At 40.0% G+C, this 20030-nt stretch overlaps 1 protein-coding gene across 1 annotated transcript in view; it reads left to right on the top strand.

Moving 5' to 3' along the window:
- The first annotated feature begins 727 nt into the window (after nt 1–727).
- HMGA2 (high mobility group AT-hook 2) overlaps nt 728–20030 on the top strand; it is a 139031-nt gene continuing 119728 nt past the window's right edge. Inside the window, exons 1-3 of the mRNA XM_032645804.1 lie at nt 728–905; nt 3515–3601; nt 13896–13946. Of these exons, the coding sequence (XP_032501695.1) occupies nt 795–905; nt 3515–3601; nt 13896–13946 (249 nt within the window). The 5' untranslated portion in view covers nt 728–794. The remainder of the gene's footprint in view (nt 906–3514; nt 3602–13895; nt 13947–20030) is intronic.

The raw sequence follows: 20030 nt of genomic DNA, 5'->3' as shown, positions 1-20030 counted from the left end.
CTCATCCCGCTTGAATCCTGGGGCAGGAACTCAGAAAACTTCCAGCCCGGGCAGCGCGCGCTTGGTGCAGGACGCAAGAGCAATCAGCCCGTCCCCCTCCGACTCCCCGGTGCCGCTGCCGCCCGCTCCCGCCACCCGAGGAGGCGCGGTGCCACCCACCGCTCCGTCCCCTGCCCGCGCTCAGTGCCCGACCCGATCCCGGCAGAATCTCCCCATCCTCCCTCTGCTTTCCGACTGCCCAAGGCGCTGTTTTCTCTCTCTTTCTCTTTCTTGCTCTGCGAGCGCGGAGCGAGGGGGAAGAGGAGGAGGAATTCTTTCCCCGCCTAACGTTTCAAGGGACACAATTCACTCCAAGTCTCTTCCCTTTCCAAGCCGCTTCCGAAGTGCTCCCGGTGACCGCAACTTCTGATCCCAAACTGAGAGGGTAGCCTCCCAACTTGAAACCCTCTTTTCCTTCTCCTTCGCTCTCCGCCTCCTCTCGCTACCTCCACCGTCACCTCCACCTCCGGCACCCACCCACCCTGCCGCCGCCACCAGCAGCGCCTCCTTCTCTCCTCCTCCCCTCTTCTCTCTTGTTGGCAGCCGCTGGACGTCCGGTGTTGATGGTGGCAGCGGCGGCAGCCTAAGCAGCAGCAGCCCTCGCCGCACGCCAGCTCTCGCCCACCCCGCCTCGTTCTCCAGCCTTACCTCGCAGTCTCCCGAAAGGTGCTGGGCAGATTCGGGGCGGCAGAGGCGAAGCGGCTGCAGCGGCGGTAGGAGCGGCGGCAGCAGCGGTAGCGGCGGCGGGAGGCAGGATGAGCGCACGCGGTGAAGGCGCCGGGCAGCCGTCCACTTCAGCCCAGGGACAACCTGCCGCCCCGGCGCCTCAGAAGAGAGGACGCGGCCGACCCAGGAAGCAGCAGCAAGTCAGTACGCGGGCGGGGTGCGGGCAGCAGCCCACCTCCGCTCCCTCCGCGAGGGCCCCGCGACCCGCGGCCACCCGAGCGCGGGAGTCCAGCCGCCGCGGCCGCCTCACGCCGCTGCGGGGGCGAGCTACGGAGTCCCGGCGCGAGTGCGCGGCAGAGCCCCGGGCGCCCGCGCCCCTCTGGGCCGGGAGGCGGGAGCCACGGCGGGCGGACGGCCGGGTGCGGGCTGGAGGCGGGGTCGGGCGAAGCGCGTCTTCGGACTTTCGCTATTGTGCCCGGCCCGAGTGGCGCGGTGTCTCCTGGTGACGGGAAGCGGCCGGGTACGACAAGCCGGGGCTCGCCAGGCACTTTCCGAACCGCTTTGCAGTGGCCCGGGGGTTAGGGGTACCCTGGCGGGTCAGGGTTGGAGGGGCTGAAACCTCGGGGGCCAGAGGCTCTTTCTCCCGCCAACCGGGGCTGCTCGCTGGCCGGGGACTGGCGCGCCGCAGCCGCCCCCTTGGCGCCCTCCCCAAGTTCTCGGTGGCCTGAGACTCGCGCCCTCCCGACAAAGAACTCGTGGGCCCGCCCGGTTCTCTTAGGGCTCTTTAAATGCGGCGCGGCGGCCGCTGCTGAGGTGTCCCAGGAAAGGGGCTGGCTACAGGAGACCCTGGGTCCCCACGGGATAGGATTAAGTAGTTCAGCCAAGGGCGCGGTGGCAAGCAGTGTCCGAGAGGGTGCACGGTAGCTAGGGTCACTTCCTCGCCAGGCGCCCAGTCCCCCTTTTAAAAGCCTTGGGTGCCGCGCCTCAGAGCTGCAGACCTGAAACGTCCTTCTCCAGAGCGAGTGACTGGGGGTTGGGAGGGGACGATCGAGGGGCGCCCGGGACCCCGCGGAGTGGAGGGTTTTGTCTGCGGATGCAACCAATTAAGCGTGTAGCCTGCGCTTGCGGAGCTGCGCGCAGCGCCCGGGGTGGAGGGGTTTTGTTCGCAGCAATTTCCAAGCCTCCGCGGGCAAGGATGGAGCGGGACTTGTCTATTGAGAACATTTAAACTCCGCTTCCGTGGGGTTTAAAGCTACTTCTTCGTTCTTTAGCCTTAAAGCGCTTCCTTCATGGCAAATAGGCCTATTAGAAAATAATCCTAGAGTCCCAAAGCTGCCCGAGAGCAAGGTGGGGAAGGCGAACAATGTTTGCTTGCCAGTGCGTTTTAGAAAAACTGCTGTACCTTTTTGAAATCATCAAAGGAAACAAGCCAATCTAGAGGCCCCTGAGTTTTCCCGCTCTGCCCGGGCGACACTTTACATCGCGTTAGGATCCTGTTTTACACCTCCCAGGAAGTCACTGCCCTTCCCCCCGCTCTTGTTTCCCACACGCCACCCGGCTCACTCTAACTCTACTAATTGCCCCCCACCTCCAAAAAATAATCCAAAAGAAATTGCAGTGGGGTCTGGAGGTGATTGGAGGTTTTACCTTTGAGTTAAGTCAGAGTTCACAAAGAAAGAAAAATGTGTCTCCTATGTGTTTGCTCCGGATGTGCCCACTGGAGCTAGTGGTCCCACAGAAGCTTGCAGGAAACCTTCCTCAGAATCTCTAAATAGGATGCGAATTTTCATTGAAGAATTTTATGCATTTTAAGCTAATTCTCATTTAATAACCGAATCTGAATGAGATGTAAATTGATGATTCACTGGATAAATATTTAGGATCTGGAATATTAATCATCGCATTCTCTTAACCACTTGAGTATTTACTACTTGGCATAGAAGCCGTTTAAAGTTTTGCTAAACCTATTGATAGTTTCAATTTCTCCTTCCCAGACACTCCCATTCCTCCTTACTACCCACCCCCCATCCCTTTTAGTTTTCTTCGGTACACCCCCATAAGGGTTTTCTCAAAAGAAAGTTTTGGAGAAAACATTTATTTTTATCAAAAGACATTTAAATCTAGACTGGAGACCATTCCTACATCTCCAACTGGCAGTGAAGAATTGAAGCAATTACCTAGATAATTCAAGCAAAGCCTCCCACGACAGATTTACCATAATTATTTGGAAATTTTAGGAGGAATGGAGTTAAGTTGAAGAACTTGGATAATTGCTCCAGTATTTCACTCAGTGTGTTGATTGAGTTATAACTGACCTACAATATAGATATACAGAATGATCAAAAGCCACCTTTTTCAATATGGGAGATTGTTGAAATATTTCTGATGTTAGCTTCATATTTCTGTTGTTTAAAATGCTGGTATAGTGGAGAGTAGTAGTTGTGTAAAATGCTTATTATTTCTATGCGTTGCCAAATACGCAGCCTTGCATATTTTACACCTTAAAATGTATAACTTTCTTTCTAGAACAAGCAACCTTTGAACAGTCAGCCTTTGTTACCTTTTTTGGGTTGAAATAGAATCTAGCTTTCATATGCGAAATAGAATTTCCTCTATGAATTCTTGGATTACAAGTATAGTTATTTCCCCTTTCTGTAAACTCTGTACCATCATCATCCGTTTATGCTTGAACTGAATGTGTTCCAACAGTTCTGTTGAGCAGCACAGGCAGAAAATACAACTATAGAGTCAGGGTCAATTTCTTTCAGCCATTCTTGCCACAGCAGCATTTTTTTCCCCCCGAAACTAGGAGCCAACCGGTGAGCCCTCTCCTAAGAGACCAAGGGGAAGACCCAAAGGCAGCAAAAACAAGAGTCCCTCCAAAGCAGCTCAAAAGGTGAGATTTCTTACGTCCTCCCAACTTTCTCAACGCCCAGAGGAACCTCCCTGTAATTTTCTCATTCTAGATCTGCACCTAAGGATTTCTCCCAAGTGGGTAACCCAAGACTCATTTCCTACCTTTAATATTGGTGAGATTTTCAAGCAGATACTTAGCATAAAAAGTTCATGAAGATGCCTTACAGTGCTGTTCTTAAACAATCACCAAATAATAAGAAACTTAAAACGGAGATGGGAGGGGGAGGTGGGGGAGTGGAGAATGAACAGTTAAGATTTGCACCAGTTGTGAAATAGTTAAAAACAAATCAAAGCTATAGATTTTGTCTGGTGGTGAAGTTTTTGCCATTTCCTTAAAAAATAATAAAGATGAATTTACTTTGTGCTTATTTACATGATTACTGGAAAACCAAATCCCACTATTAAAGTTAAGTACTTTGCCAAATAGATGATAATTAGAAGTAAATCCAGTTATGGGATTCTGGGGAAAAAATTTCACTAATTTTACTGCTTTAAATGTGCTGATAAAGTACCTTGTTTGTTTACAATAAACCTACAATATAATATAATCTCTCAAAAGCCTTTCCACCTCAGGTGATAGAGAAATGTTCTGAATAGGACAATGAGAAATTTTTTAAACAAGTATTTGACTCATTTATTGTATATTTTTGGGCAGGATAGAACCCAACCAAGTGTAACTTCCAGTGTTTTTCTTTATAAATTTTAAATTGCAGTTTAAAAACTTCATGTTTGGTGGTATTTGAGCTAACAAAGAAGAAATATCTCAGGATCAATGCGTAGACAGAGAAGGGAAGGTGAAGATAAAATTCACATTTTTTAAGCTTTACGAATAAATCAGAAAAAAAGTTTCTGTATTTTATTTGTGGGTTTGTATGCTCGTTAAAAACAAAGGTTCAAAATTCAGAAGTAAATTTTAATATATCTTTACAGTCGATTTGAGTACACCATGTACAGTATTTGTTGAAAATGACTGTATGCTCATCTCTTGAGGATTAATGTTTTGTGTGGTTTTCTCTGTGAGTGTGAGCACCTACCAGATTATATGTGATAGTTTTCAGTGTTGTAGACTTCCATAGCAACCAGTGATACATATAAAGTTATTTAGGGAGCAACTATGAGTTCTTCTCTGTTTTGTTTTAACAGTCTTGAACAGAGTTGAAAGAGCAGATTTCTGATATATTTAAATAGAATTGCTTCTCAGAGTGAAGATTTAATTGTACTCATATTTAATCACTAAACATTGAAGTAGCTCTAAATTATCTTGTCATTTAAAAGTGCCTGTGTAATCTGATATTACTAATATGAATACGTACTATTTGTTTTTTTACCTGCTTTATTCAATTTTAAAAAAGGGCCAATTTAACATAGGTTTTTTTTTGTTGTTGCATTAAGTTAATTTTATCTTAATTTTACTCTAATGGAATGGCAAAGAAATATCTTGGTAGCTAGCTGACAAACATTTAAACTATGATGTAATTGCTCTGAAAAATGCATCATAACATCTCCCAGGAAGAAATCTGTAAATCTCATCATAAATAAATTATTTAAAATTCAATACAAAAAAAGGGAAAATGAATTATCTCTCATATTTTACTGTATTACTCCTTTTTTGGAACGAGTAAAAAGGTGCTTCCATCACCTTCTCTTCAGTTTGAAAAGTTTGCCACTGACTAGTAAAATCTTTATTGACAAAAGGGAAGCTGAGACTTGTGCCTAATTTACCACCTAAAGCAAAATAACAAAAGGTTGGTTTCTTCCCAAGTAAAGTTTGACTTATTTTTAGTTACTTTGGTGATAGGCATTTATAAATGACCCTTAGGCTATTCATCTTTCTGATAATTCTTCATGTGTATGCACATAGTATTACAACTTCCAAAACAGAAGTAGGCTTTCTTTTTCCGAAAGAAATTTTTCTCTGAAATCTTTCATTCTTCCAGACAAAATTATTTCACACAATTCTGTTATAAAAGTCCCCTTTCTAATAAAAATGGATACGTATTTTTGCTCAGAACCTGACTGTTACATTTCTTCGGTTTTATAAATTACGCTTCATCTGGAGAAGATAACACTTTGCAAAATAATGAATGACACTGATGAATTGTTCATGACGTGTAAACTTAAGGTATTTTCACTTTCGAATCGGTATTTATTGAGTTTGCTACTACCCTATGTAAACATTATTATCAAACATATATTTGTTTATTAAACATATGTTGTATTCTAACAAAACATATTTTTGTTAGGACTTTGAAAAGTAATCTTTTTTAGAAAAAGTTACATTGTTCATAACATGCTAGACTGACCAGAGTAGAGATGAGAAGTCTTCTATGATTAATAAATTGGGAATTCTCCTGCAAACTGAGACTCACCAAAATGGAAAATATATAACAAAACCTGGTAAGTATATAAGAGAACAGAACTCTAAAATTAGAGGAGATACAGTGTACACTGGGATACTGATGATGTTGTATGTTTAAAATTTCTTGCTGCTTGGAGTTTCTTTACTTACAAAGTTTGTGTTTGGACCCAGTAACTGGCCTTGGGGCATTTGAAAACAAAACTGCTTGTTGGAAAATTAGCTGTGTGACACTTGACAATGCATGAGGAAAGTTGCAAGACCAAGTGGAGGACTACTAAATTAGCAATCACTTTAATTTCAGGTCATATTCAATATAAACTTAATTTGTGTAATATATAAAACAAACATTTATAAAAACATAATTTGTTATGCCTGGAACTTTTGGAAGAGAAGATAATTATTCTTCACTTTGCTTCTATTCCGTTATGACAAATTCCCATGGATAACCATTATGTAGAAATTCTAGTTATTCCTAAGAACACCAATCTGAGTGCTCAAAATTCATCCCTGAACCAGTTTCATATTGTTATCTTAATAAAAGAAATCAGAAGTTAATGTTTTCCTGAATAAATAATTTATTCGTGTGAGTATGTGTGTGTCTGTGTGTGTGTCTTGACCCTTTTATTTATGTCTTAGTTTGAGGTATACCTGTGACCAGTTGGCTCTTAATTTCCTTTTTGTTTTATTTTGTTTTCCTCTCCTGTTTGTGCTGGATGGAAATACTTTGTATTTTCACATTTCTCATGTTTGGAGAGAAGAAAGATATAATCTCCTTTATGTTTAGTTTAGGGTTTTTGTTGTGCCTGTTTAATGAGAGAACACTGGAGGGGTTTCTTTCACTAATTCTCCAGTTTTTAAGGTCACAAGTCAAATTCATCTGTAAGTCAGGCCAATTGTCATTCAGGTACTTCTAGGGAAAAAAAAAATTCTGAGATTGAATTAAATTTTAATAGGAAGAATTGCGTATAAAAAAGATCTCAGGTGTGAGATAGCCCTACTTCGTAATATCACAGATTTGCTTGAACTTCCTTTTGACTTTAGGTCGTAGTGAAGAGAAAGAGCAAAGTACAAAATGAAAATACCATCTAGGTAAAGTATACTTCAAATAATGTGTTCAGACAGACACCTAATTTATATTTTCCACTTGCCTAAACAAAGAAGACTTGATACGAATTGGATACTATAGAGGAAGATTTGTGCTCCTTTTCTAATCATGTTCCTAGGAGGTTGGTTGATTTTTCACAAATGATTACTAACACCAAGCACAGATATTTTAGGATGAGAGAATGGGTTTTCCTCATCATTTCAGTTAAATATTAGCGCATAGATGCTGAGCAAGGACATGATTTTTTACGGGATATAGTAGGTCGAGCTGAGGAGGGGAACCAAAGGCATCATTATAGGTAAGTCAGGGAAAGATGGTATTGGCAGTTGTCATACAATTCCAGCCTATGGCGTCTATGTTACTAATACGAGTTATTTTGAGTTCCTCTGTGTTTTTATGGGCAAGAAACTTCCACTGGGACTCAGGGCTCTATCTAAGGATACAGATAAATCCAGTCAGGTGGAATTACGTAAAGCCCAATTGTTGTCTCCATTATCTTGGTATTTTAGGCTGTCTTACCTAAACAGTTGACTCATTTTTTTTTTTTTTCACTTAACTTTGCCAGAGAGGACCGAGCCTTAATGTATCAGTAAATTCTCTCTCACAATGCCTTTGAGTCATCGTAGATTATGATCCAAATATGGAAGATTCAAATACATTTGAGTTCTTTTCTGAAATCACTTTACTTCAAGGAACCCAGAGATCTCATTCTTTGCCAGTTATTCTTCTGAACTTTTTCATCGAAAGCCCCTCATTACTTTGACTGACTTCCAGCTCTGGTTCATTTTTATCTCAAGGTCTCAACAGATCATTTTGCTCAAGAGAACATAACAGATTGGTATTCTGTTGCATTTCAATTCTTTTCTGAGACTAGATGGATGCTGAAGAGCATTTTATGTCAGTTAAATCATTCAGACCCATCTTATCTTGTTAGCTGACTTTCTGCAGTTTCCAGAGCTTGCTCTGGAACCATATAGCTTGGCACAAGGGTGGAACAATGAATATTATATCCTAGATGCTGAGATTTTTAGCTCTGAATTTTTATAGTGCCAACCAGGAGAAAAAGGTGAATGGAGAACTGATTCCATTTTAGGCTGCTGCTTTATTATTCTATATTGCTTTAATCCACTGAACAACGCTGAATGGCATCTTCTAAATGATTTAGCAAGGAGTAGTCACAGCCATTTTTTTCTCCAGGATAATGTAGGGAGTAGTTTGCTCGGAAGGTCACCCTTATGAACTCTCATATCATTGCTATTGATTTTTCTGATTACAAAGGAGGGAGAGGAACAGTTAAAGAGGAGAATCCTAAACTTTGAAAATAACTTTTCCTGTTATTTTGGCCTTGGCTTTAATTTCATGTTTGTATAGGTGAAGACAGGCATGTGTAAATAATGACATGGGAGTTGACAACAAGGACTTCCTTGGGGAAAATGAGCATGAACTACAATGGATGATAGAATTCACTTTTATTTCTTTTTTGGAAAATACGTAGCAATGGCAAACTTGTAATGCCTTTTAAAGACTAAAAATAGTTGCATGTACAGTTTGGAAACCCATAGAACTAGATTAGCAAAAAGATGAAGTGACAATTACTTAACATTTAATGTGATTGATTAGTCCAGTTAATTTTGATGCCAGTGCACATTGATTTACACTCCTTATATTTTTGAAAGAGCTACTAAAAGAAATAAAATGTGACTCTACACTGTTTTTAGATGGCTCCATATGCTCTAAAGTCAGCAGGTCTTAGTCATATATACATATATATGTAAAGATACATGAAAACAAAGCAAGGTACTACTAAGCCCAAATATTTTTCTAGCTCTTTTGTGTGTGTGTGTGTATACAGATGCACTGATTGATTTGGAGTGGGGCATTCTGGTTTTTATGCATTATCACAGTATGATGTGAGCATTTAGAATAGCAAAAAATTAATAGCTATCTAAATTTGACCCAGAAGTCAGAACTGGCTAATGCGCTTGGTTCCCAATCTCAGCTCTTGTCTATGTCTTTATAGGAAACTTGGAAATATTTTACTTTTAACTACTCATTTGATTTCCACCCTAGAAGTTTTTAAAAAAATTTCCCCATGGCTACTTCATTTTGTATGGGACTATCTCCCAGAAGAACAGACCCTTTATTGCCTTGAAATCAGATGGGGTCTCAGTTCCACCACTTAAGAACATGGGCAGATTGCTTAATCGCCCATATAAACAGGGGTAGTAATAGCTGCCCTACTAAATAAGATAATGCTCAGAAAATCACTCAGTACTTTGACTGGAAACTTACAAAATTGGGAGGTACTCCTTTTAAGGGTAACATTTTAAAATATGGAGGGAGTTAAGAAATTACATTTGACTACCTACTAAATGCTGTAGCTTTTGTCAGGCTTACCTTCCATATACATTAGCTCCTTTAATCCTTTGATGTAGGCATTATGGTCTTCATTTCACAAATGAGAAAACTGTGATTCAGAGATGTAAACTGTGACATGTCTAATGTTCAGCTCCAGTAAATGGGAGTACCTGGGCTTGAGTTCCAATCTAATTCTAAAGCTTATGATCTTTCCACTATTATGCGGTGTCAAATATCTCATAAAGTATTTGCTACAAGGTAGATTATGTTTTCTCCAGTAACCAGAAATGTAGGTTGTAAGTTAGATTTTGAGAAATCTTCGGAGGGGAGTTCTCTACAAGCTTATAAAGGGATTGGCAATAGGTGCTTACTGCAACCCATTCCTGGCCCCCAAATAAACCAGAAGGCTATGACGTTGGAGATCATGGCACACCCAGAAGTTTTATTTGTTAAATGAAGGGGCTGGATGAAATGTCTTCTAAAGCCCTACCAAACTGTAGATTTCTAAAGGTGAGAGGGAAACAACAGGGAAACACACAGGTGATATAAACACCAGTGTTTCTTTCTTTCCTTCCTTCCTTCATGCAATAAATATGCAGTGAGCACATCTTATGCACCAGACACTAATGCTAAGCACTGTTTCCAAGATCAGGAGTTCTATTTGCTAGATGAATTTCCTTTTTTAATTAATTTTTTAGTGCTCATACATTTAAGAGCCTGGAGTACCAAAACTTCTTAGAGAAAGATATAATTACATTTCCCATTTAATAGTCTCCCCAATCCTCATGAACTTGCTTCTAAAGCATCTTATAAAATTAAATACACAGTTCTGAACTTACACTTTTTTTAAAAGGCAAAAATGAGAATGAAGACAAGCCAGGAGGGAATAATACTTTTAACATATGATCGTTGCAGATGTTAGTATAACAGGGCTGATAATAGTCTGAAATTCAGTTCTTACAAATGCAGAACTCCCACCCTCTCTCCCTACTCCCCCGCCCTGAGATAAGCAGTAAGTACTCAGAATAAGTTATTGTCTGAATTATACATGGGTTTGTAGTGTGGAACCAAATTCCACTCTGGCGAAGGAAAACCAAATATACACTTACACAGTATTGCATATGTTAACATATTAAAAACAAAACAAGCCCCTGAAATGTTTTGTTTGTTTTCTATTGAAAAATAATATTCCAAAGAGCATTAAACACAGGGGAAAAAGTCAAAGCCAGTGTTTTCCAATATGTAAAATTCCTGGATCTATGCTGGTTTACAAAGGAAAATCCTAACTGGTTTTGCAGCTTTTGTGAAGTTTGATCAGAATGATTAAATAATGTGGGTTTTAAGGAACAATGAAAACCTCCCAGATCGACGACACACAGCACAGCTAATGTGTTTCTTCTAGATGTCGTCTCAGAAGAGGGTTTCAGTTTACATGTAATACTGGCCCCAAGACCAAGGAGCAAGTTTGCTTTTAACAAGTCCAAGTGATAATCGTGATATTTTGCCCTTTAGTTAATGGTGCGAATTTTATTTTTGAATAGACTTTTTGTAAATGGGATGCTCGTTTTTAAGTCCTCTTGTTTGCAGGGCTTTCTCTCTCTTATGAGAGATTTGCTTTCTCTAACTTTAAAATGCAGTGAAACCCTCTTAGAAAACAACCCTCTTTTTAACAGACTTTAAATACACCCGGATCACGTCATGGCCCCGGAACATAACCACCATACAGAAAAGCCTGGTGTAGCACTGTTAGCTTTTAAGATCTGCAGTCTCCTACTCTCAACCCCACCTACCATCCTCATGCCCATTAGAAAGGATTTCTATCTTCCATGTTTGTATTATTTACTACTGAGTAAACTGTGCAACCTTACAGTTGCTCCTAAAGGGTAAATCAGACACTACTTCTGTATTAGGGAATTTTGTACTCATATAACTCGTGATGTACTAGCCAGAGGGTCTCTTAAAAGCTTCATTCTTAAGGTGATCTATGGGTGTAATGGAATATTTGCATTGATTGAACCTTCTATGACATTGGACTAACTTAAAGGAAAACTTTCCCTTTAAGAGTTCCATCTGGTTAGGAGTGAAAGAACATTTATTGAGCACCTCATTTATGGGAGCCACTTCACTCCTCACTCCTCACCGGAGGTGTTATCTCCATTTCACACCTGAAACCAAATTAAGGTTTTCAGGGACCTGCCCAAAGTCATAAAGCTAACATGGCAGAGCAGGGATTTGAATCTAAGCTTTCCAAAGTGGAATCTGTGTTCCTTTTGAGATCTCCCTCTCTCCCTGAGACAACACTCAGAAAGAGGGTGTGATTCACTGGGCCCTCCTGGCTTTCACTTAATTAACACATGCCCTTATGACCGAAGGTAAGACAGGACCACTAACCCTTGACAAGGAATGATTCCTTTGTGGAGCCATTCAAAGTAGTAACCCCTACTACTATGATTCAGAGTGCCCAAATCTGACTCTCAGGTGGAGCTGAGTCAGTGACAATTTTCATTAACTAAAATATCTCCTCATAGCAGCAAATGCATGTAACCTAAAGGGAGGCAGCGTTGTCAGGACAGTGAGAGCCCTGGCTTTAGAGTCCAACAGAACTGGGTTCCAATCCCAGGCTTGCCATTTACCAGCTTTGTGTGTGACCTGAGTTATTCAGCTAGCCTTTCTAAGACTTAATTGTCCGTTTGCAAACTAAGAGAAATAATAACAGCTACCTTACATGGAGGGCTGTTGTAAAGATTAAAATAACACATGCGAATGACTTAGCCCGGTGCCTAGGGTATTTTAAATGCTCAATAAATGTGAACTAACATTATAATCACACAAAGTTTGGGTTAATTCATGGAACCTGTTAGATAGGTCAGGAAGATATTTGGTGAGAAATCTTGTGACATAAAAATCTTAGTTTGTCTATGTACCTGTGTATTTTTGTACCTCTCTGTGTATCTATCAATCTATCGCCTATCTCCATCTATTTTTACCAGATTGAAGGGAGAAAGGAGAGTCATTTGGCAGTGTAGACAGTTATAATAGGTAATTTTAGTATCGTTGTACCAAGTACTTGCTGCTAACCCAGGTAACAAAAGTAAAATGCAAAATGAGTTATCCTGGCTCAGGTTACCTGTATTTTTGTGTTTATATAGCCTTGAGATGATTCTCATACACAGAAGAGGATGTACTAAGTTTTCTTTACTCTGAAAATGGAAATTATAAACATGTATTTTTTTTTTTTTTTTTTTTTTGGCTGTGTTGGGTCTTTGTTGCTGTGCGCGGCTTTCTCTAGTTGCAGTGAGAAGGGGCTACTCTTCGTTGCGGTGTGTGGGCTTCTCATCGCAGTGGCTTCTCTTGTTGCAGAGCACAGGCTCTAGGTGCGTGGGCTTCAGTAGCTGTGGCACACGGGCTCAGTAGTTGTGGCACACGGGCTTAGTTGCTCCGCGGCATGTGGGATCTTCCCAGACCAGGGATCAAACCCGTGTCCCCTGCATTGGCAGGCGGATTCTCAACCACTGCGCCACCAGGGAAGTCCCTATAAACGTGTATTTTTATAGAAAGTGCATGTGATATGTGTGTGTTGGTGTATTTGGGGATTGGAGTAGGCGTGATAAACACAGGGAAATTATAATATTAAAATTTTACTCAAAAGGGAAAAAAACAACTGTGATACCAGAAAGATCTTCTGTGAAGTAAAGCAATGAACAAACTGTTAAGATAGTTAGAAATATATTCACGTCAGGTTTGTGTTGAGTGTGGAATTGTTAATTGTTAATAATATACATTGTTTATTAATTATTATTTTTAGCATCCCTTGTTTCCATCTCAGAGAAAAACATTGATGATTTCTGCTAGCTTTTTTTTTCTCTCTCTGCTTTGGGTGAACTGATTGACAGGTGTTTGTTTGGGGCAAGGAATAGGAAATTAACTATGTAGAAGTGTGCTAATATTTGTTTTTTTGAGTTAGAAGCCTATATATTTTCACTCACATTTAGATTTGCTTTTGCCTAACAATGTGGGTAGAAGTGGTTTGTAAATTGTACAGTAATATATCAATGTTAATTTTGGTAATTTTAGTTGTGATATGGAAAGAAAAATCATCATTTAAGAAACATTAATTTTCTAAAAGTCTACTTTACATAATTATGGATATGTGGGAATAATTTTTTTTAATTACAGGTAGAAATAAGGGCAAAATGGCTTTTAAAAAGCATTTTCATGCATTTCAGAGATTACTCCAGGGGAATCTATTAGGGTGAGGGCTGCATAGATCTCTCTTTGCATCATGCAATGAAAAATGGAGAAGATGAAACTTCAAGGAGAAAGAGATTCTTAAAGCAATCTTAATACCTTATCTGCAAACCAGAACATTCTTACTTGAAATGTGTCCCTTGGTGCAGCACTTATAAGAAATGTCAGGTAGGAAACGATATAACTTCCTTTTTCATTTTGCAGAAAGCAGAAGCCACTGGAGAAAAACGGCCAAGAGGCAGACCTAGGAAATGGGTGAGTAGTAAGATAAAATTTCTGTTCTTTTTTAGTACTGAAAAATTTCTGTTTTTTTTTTTAAATAAATGACTTTTATTTTATCGATTACATGAATTTCTAACTTCTGATTTGATGCATCTTTGAAAGGGTTAAGGCAAGAAGCATATTATCACCACCTCTTACCCTCAGGCTCCAGGAGTTTCCTCAAAACACTTTTCTTTCCTGGGAGTGTCTCCTTTTTCTATCTCTTATCAACATGAAAAGAGTCTCCACTCTTCCTTCAAATGGGGTAACAATGAGATGACTTGTTCCCTGGGTTGAGTAACTAAGGTTAAAGGGTATTATGAAACATTGGAAGTTGATTACAAATGGTGATAAAATTCAGATGAAATGTGTATGAGATAACTTTTTAACTCTTTCTTTTCATTTCTTTTTGTTGTTGTTGCCGGGATGGTTTGGCCTTGGAAATATCTCATTTTCTAGGTGGTTTGTGTTTTCCTTTTCCCATTGTCTTTGTTAGGAAACCAGGTTTTACGCACCGGTTTTTCTTGCTTCCCTTAGTAGTGATTCTTACATACTGATGGTGGCTTCCATGCAGGTGTACCTGACCCCATAGGCACACAGATCCTGTATCTTTCTGAGGCCAGAAATTCACTGACCACTGAAGAGCTTTGTTAATTTTACCACTTGAACCTGGTTCTTTATGCTGCTACATTACCATGTTCTTCTGGTCCGTCTTTCCCACTGACCGAGGAAAAAAGTCTTAAAAACGAATAAAACCATTTCTCAAGAAAGATGAGGGCATCCTCTCTACCCTAGGTCATCTATGATGGCATCTTTGGCCTTGCTTTTCTCTCTTCCATGGTTCCATCTTCATGCTTCATCTTTTTCTGAAGTTCCTTTGCTGCTCTGCTGGATTGTATTTTCCTGTTAGTTTCCATTCTTCTGTCCTCCAGAGTTCTGCATCCCTTTCTATTTATACTTTGGTATTGCCTTTCATTCAATTTATTCATCTTGTACTTTTTTCCCTCTGCTCAACATGTGTTGGGATTAGATTTCTTAGCACAAGGAAATGGGGATGATCTTTAGATTAAAAACATCTCAGTGTTACAGTGTAACCTTAAAGTAAGAGCATTTTATTCAACCTTCTGGTCAATAAATGAATTCTCTCCAAACTTACCCACCAGGTGGTGATCATCTAGACTGCTTGATTACCTTTAATGTTAGGAAACTCACGTCCTCTTAAAGCTGCCTCTTCTTTCCTGGAAAGCTCTGAACATTAGAAAACACTTCCATCTGACTCCCTGTAACTTCTGTTCACTGTTCCTAGGCCTCCCTCCTGGGAATATACAGAGTAATTGTTATTACTTTTACTTGTGATAGCTCATCAGATATTTGAAGGCAATTAACATATACCGTTTGTTCTCTTTTCTGATTTGAATATCTCTAAGCCTTTCAGCTTTTTCCCATGAAGGAACATTCTTCTTCTTCTCCTCTGAGTATGCTTGTTTTTTTTTGTCTTTTGTAATATGTCACCCAGAACTAAGTATCATATTCCAGGTGTGGGCTCCATAACCAATGGGTTTATTACCTCTCTTGTTAGCCATATGGTTCCAGTTACCTATTACTGTTTCATCAACCACCCCAAAACTTAATAATGTAAAAAAACAAAACAACAAAAAAGCTCATGGATCCTTTGGGTCAGGAATATGGACAGGGCACAACAGAAAGGCTTGTTTCTGCTTCAGGATGTCTAGGGCCTCAGCTGGGAGGACTCAAGCAGCTGGGCGTTACCTCTCATGCTTGGGGTAGAATTTGGAGGCGTCTTTACTCACAGGTGCTTTTGCAGAATTGGCTTGAAGTCTGGGTGCATCTGGGAGTGTCCTCTGGAGCACCCACACACATGGCCTTTCTAACGTGGTGGTCTCAGGGTGGGAAGTCAGCCTTCTGACATACACTCAGGGCTCCCAGAGAGGGTGTTTTCCCAAATGAGGAGAAAACTGCAAGCAAGGCCTTTTTTGACCTAGTGTCAGAAGTCAAAAAGTCCTATTCCATTATACTCTAGTGAGCACAGTGTTGACTAAATTGGTATTGGCATACATATCAAATATAGGTCTGCCATTTTCTAAGCATCAGAACTAAAAGGACATCGTATCCCATTAAACTCATCAATAAGAAAAACCTATATAAACTTTCTTATAGGCAACAGAATAGGAAATGGGTAAGTTCTTTGAGGTCATGAGATTAATGTTGCTAAAATGAAATGAAACACATTGTAAGCAAATACAGTGAGATTTAACCAGCACTCAGCTTCCATCAATTGTCCCCCAACCCAGCTTTATTGAGATGTAATTGTCATATAACCTTGTGTAAGTTTAAGGAATACCGCGTATTGATTTGACTTATGTATTGCAAAATGATTACCACAGTGGCATTAGTTAATACCTCCATCATCTCACATAATTACCATTTCTTTTTTTGTGGTGAAAACATCTAAGATCTATTCTCTTAGCAACTTTCAGGTAAATAATACTGCATTGTAAACTATAATCACCATGCTAGATCCCCAGAACTTACCTTATTACTGGGAGTTTGCACCCTTTGACCAATATTTCCTCACTCCCTCCGCCCACCCCAACTCCCCCCAAGCCCCTGGCAACCACCATTCTACTGTCTGTTTCTATAAATTTAGTATTTATAGATTCCACATATTAAGTGATAGACAGTATTTGTCTTTGTCTGACTTATTTCACTTAGCATAATGTCCTCAAATTTCATCATGCAAATGGCAGGACTTCCTTTTTTCTCTGGCTGAGCAATATTCCATTGTATATGTCCACAACATTCCCTTCAGGCACTTATCCGTAGATGGACTCTTAAGTTCCATATCTTGCCTCTTAACTGGTCTTCCTACCTTTCACTTTTTCTACCTTTGGCTCTCCTATGTTTGCCAGTTAACCTGCATAGGGTATAGTCACATCACTGCTCTTCCTAGAAACTTTCTACGGATCCACAGCTGGCCACTGAATTGATTACAACCTTCCCTAGCTCTTCGAAGTCCCCACAGTTTATACCCACCTCCCTTTATGCCTTTATTTTCCACCACTCATCCTCACACACCCGATGTTTCAGCCAAGCTGGAATAAAATATGTAGTAGTTAAAGGATCTATGTTTTTATTTTCTCAATGGATTCTTGCTCATTTGGGGGATATCTGGATTCCAGGCACCTGATCTTCATGCTGAATGAGAAGCCCACATGAAGCACGCATCACAAAATCCCTTGCCTTTCTGGGAATAATTGGGCCATCTTCATTGACCCTCATGATTTCTAGTTTTTACTGGCTGTGAGAATGGAAAATATTGTGTAGCTAATTGTTATAAGACCCCGATTTGTTCCCCAAAGAAGAGTTGTTCTACTTAGAAAAGGAAATAGAAGGAAATTGTGTATTTTTTTTCTAGACAGCATGTTTCCTTTTTGCTTATATATATTCTGTTGGGTAGAGTGTGCAGCCAGTCACAGCAAGGCATTCAGTTCAAGGGCATTCTTTACTGGAAAGCTTGTACTAAAGAAATAAATTATTGCATTTTCCATAGGAAATGAGCCTTGTACTTTACAGTAAGTTCAATTCTTTCCAACAGTGTCATTCACTGATTTCCTTATATTAGAGATATATTTTTGAACTGACAGGATTTACTAGGTACAGGGCCTAAAAGCCAAACTGGTCCCCTTTTATTCTTCTGGGTTGTTTTGTTTTATAAAGTTCTTTTGCTTTTAAAAAGAAGTCTTGTACATTTTATGGTGTCATGTAACAGGGCTGGAAGAAGATATCTACCTTGTAGCCCTCTCATCTGATGTGACTGGGATCAGTACTTGGTAGGTTACTCCAAAGTTGATTAACCAAAAGTATGTGGACATAGGAAAGAAGTTTGTGCCAGTTTTGCTTCTGCAGGGGATGGAGTGTTGACTAATCCAGTGAGGACGTTAACTAGATTTTGGTTAAGAGCACTTCTCTTATTTACTTTATTCCCCTTTGTTTTTTTGGGTTTTTTTCTGAGTTTGTATCAGATTTCAGATCTATTATTTTGATGAGCTGCTTTGGACTTTCACATTTTTTTGGTCTGGATGAGGTGAGAGGTAAAGGAAGGAGAGAGAAGTGGGACGTAACTTTTCTACTGGTCTTAGAGTCGGGAGCTCAGGATCTGGATTCAGGTGGCTTGGGTTCAAATTCTGGCCCATCACTTGACTAACTAGAATCTTCAGCAAATTACATGACCTTTTTAAAAGCACTTTAAAAAATTATTTTAACTGAGGTATAGTTGATGTACAATATTATATAAGTTTTAGGTGTATAACATAATGATTCACAATTTTTAAAGGTTATACTCCATTTATAGTTGTTATAAGATATTGGCTATATTCCCTATGTTGTACTATCTATCCTTGTAGCTTATTTATTTTATTCATAGCAGTTTGTACCTCTTGATCCCCTACCCCTATCTTGCCCCTCCCCCTTCCCTCTTCCCACTGGTAACCACTATTTTGTTCTCTATATCTGTGAGTCTATTTCTTTTTTGTTATATTCACTAGTTTTATTTTTTAGATTCCACATATAAGTGATATCATACAGTATTTGTCTTTCTTTATTTCACTTAGCACAATACTCTCTAAAACTTCATTCATTTTTATGGCTGAGTGATGTTCCGTTGTGTATATATAGGGCTGTGTGTGTGTGTGTGTGTGTGCGCGCATGTGTGTGTATACAGCACATCTTCTTAATCCATTCATCTGTTGATGGGCACCTAGGTTGCTTCTATATCTTGGCTATAATAAATAATGCTGCTCTGAACATCGGGGTGCATGTATCTTTCTGAATTAGTGTTTTCATTTTTTTGTGGATAAATACCCAGGAGTGGAATTGCTGGGTCATACGGTAGTAATGTTTTCAGTTTTAAAGGTCCAATTTCCTCCTCTTTAAGAAGGTGGTAAGAGTGGTACATTTCTAATAGCATCGTGTGAGGATTAAATAAGGCAGTGATGCAAAGGGCTTAATAGAAGGCCTGGCACATAGTAAGTGCTCAATAAATGTTTAACATTATTATTAATTCCACTGTACACTTCCATGTAGATATCACTGACAGCCTAAACCCTAATAGCTTATAGCTACCTGTAGCTACACATGGAGTGAGGTGACAGTTGTGCATCAAACTCACCGAGTACCCTTGGCGGTATCATTATGTCTTCACTATACCTATGCTGAATATCATCAAGTTTAAGACTTGCTTATAAATAATACTAAGGTACATTTTAAATCTATTTGTAGTTAAGGAAAATTATTTATTTATTTATGGCTGCACTGCGCCGATCAAACCTGTGCCCCCTACAGTGGAAGCATCGAGTCTTAACCACTGGGGCTTCAGGGAAGTCCCCAAGGAAGATAATTTAAATTGCAACTTACAAGCTTTCTTAACTGTAGAGGTTCATGCCATGTGTTGTTCATCAATTTGGAAAGTAGTATTTCTGCTGTGTGCCTCAGTAGGCACATGCAGAGATGTTCTGGCCGCTTAGAACCTATATAGATTTCAGTTAGTCGGTCCTTCTGCCAGTTGAAACTAGGCATTTCATATTTATTTGCATTTCTCGATTTTGGCTTAAGAATGGAGCCCATCACGTAACTGATTTAGCGATGGAAAATATTTGGAAAAAGTTTTAGAGAGTAGAGCTAAGGCTCAAGAAAATACAGTGCAGTAATAACAATGTTAACCTTGTGTATGAAATGCTCCATCCAGATGTTGCTTAGTGAAGCAGCCAGTGCTTCTGGAGGAAAAGAAGGAAGGACAAAATAATAAAGAATAAATCAGTGGGAACCAGAGATGTTTTTAGGTGTTTTGTTTTCAGAATATCTTTATGAGAAAGGAAATTAACAACAGAAGGGAAATACTCCCCAATGTGAATTAATGGTTTGTAAAGAGAAAAAAAAAGAAAGAATTCTGGAGATACTGAAATTGACCTAGAAATTGATCCAAGGACTAGATGCTGAAGCTCAACTTCAATGGGTCACTAGAAAGTTACTAACAAACCCCAGCTGTTTTCTTGGGTTGCT

The sequence above is a fragment of the Phocoena sinus genome, chromosome 10 (genome assembly GCF_008692025.1).
Source record: "Phocoena sinus isolate mPhoSin1 chromosome 10, mPhoSin1.pri, whole genome shotgun sequence".
NCBI classification, from domain to species: domain Eukaryota; kingdom Metazoa; phylum Chordata; class Mammalia; order Artiodactyla; family Phocoenidae; genus Phocoena; species Phocoena sinus.
This window is presented reverse-complemented; position numbering and strand designations above follow the sequence as displayed.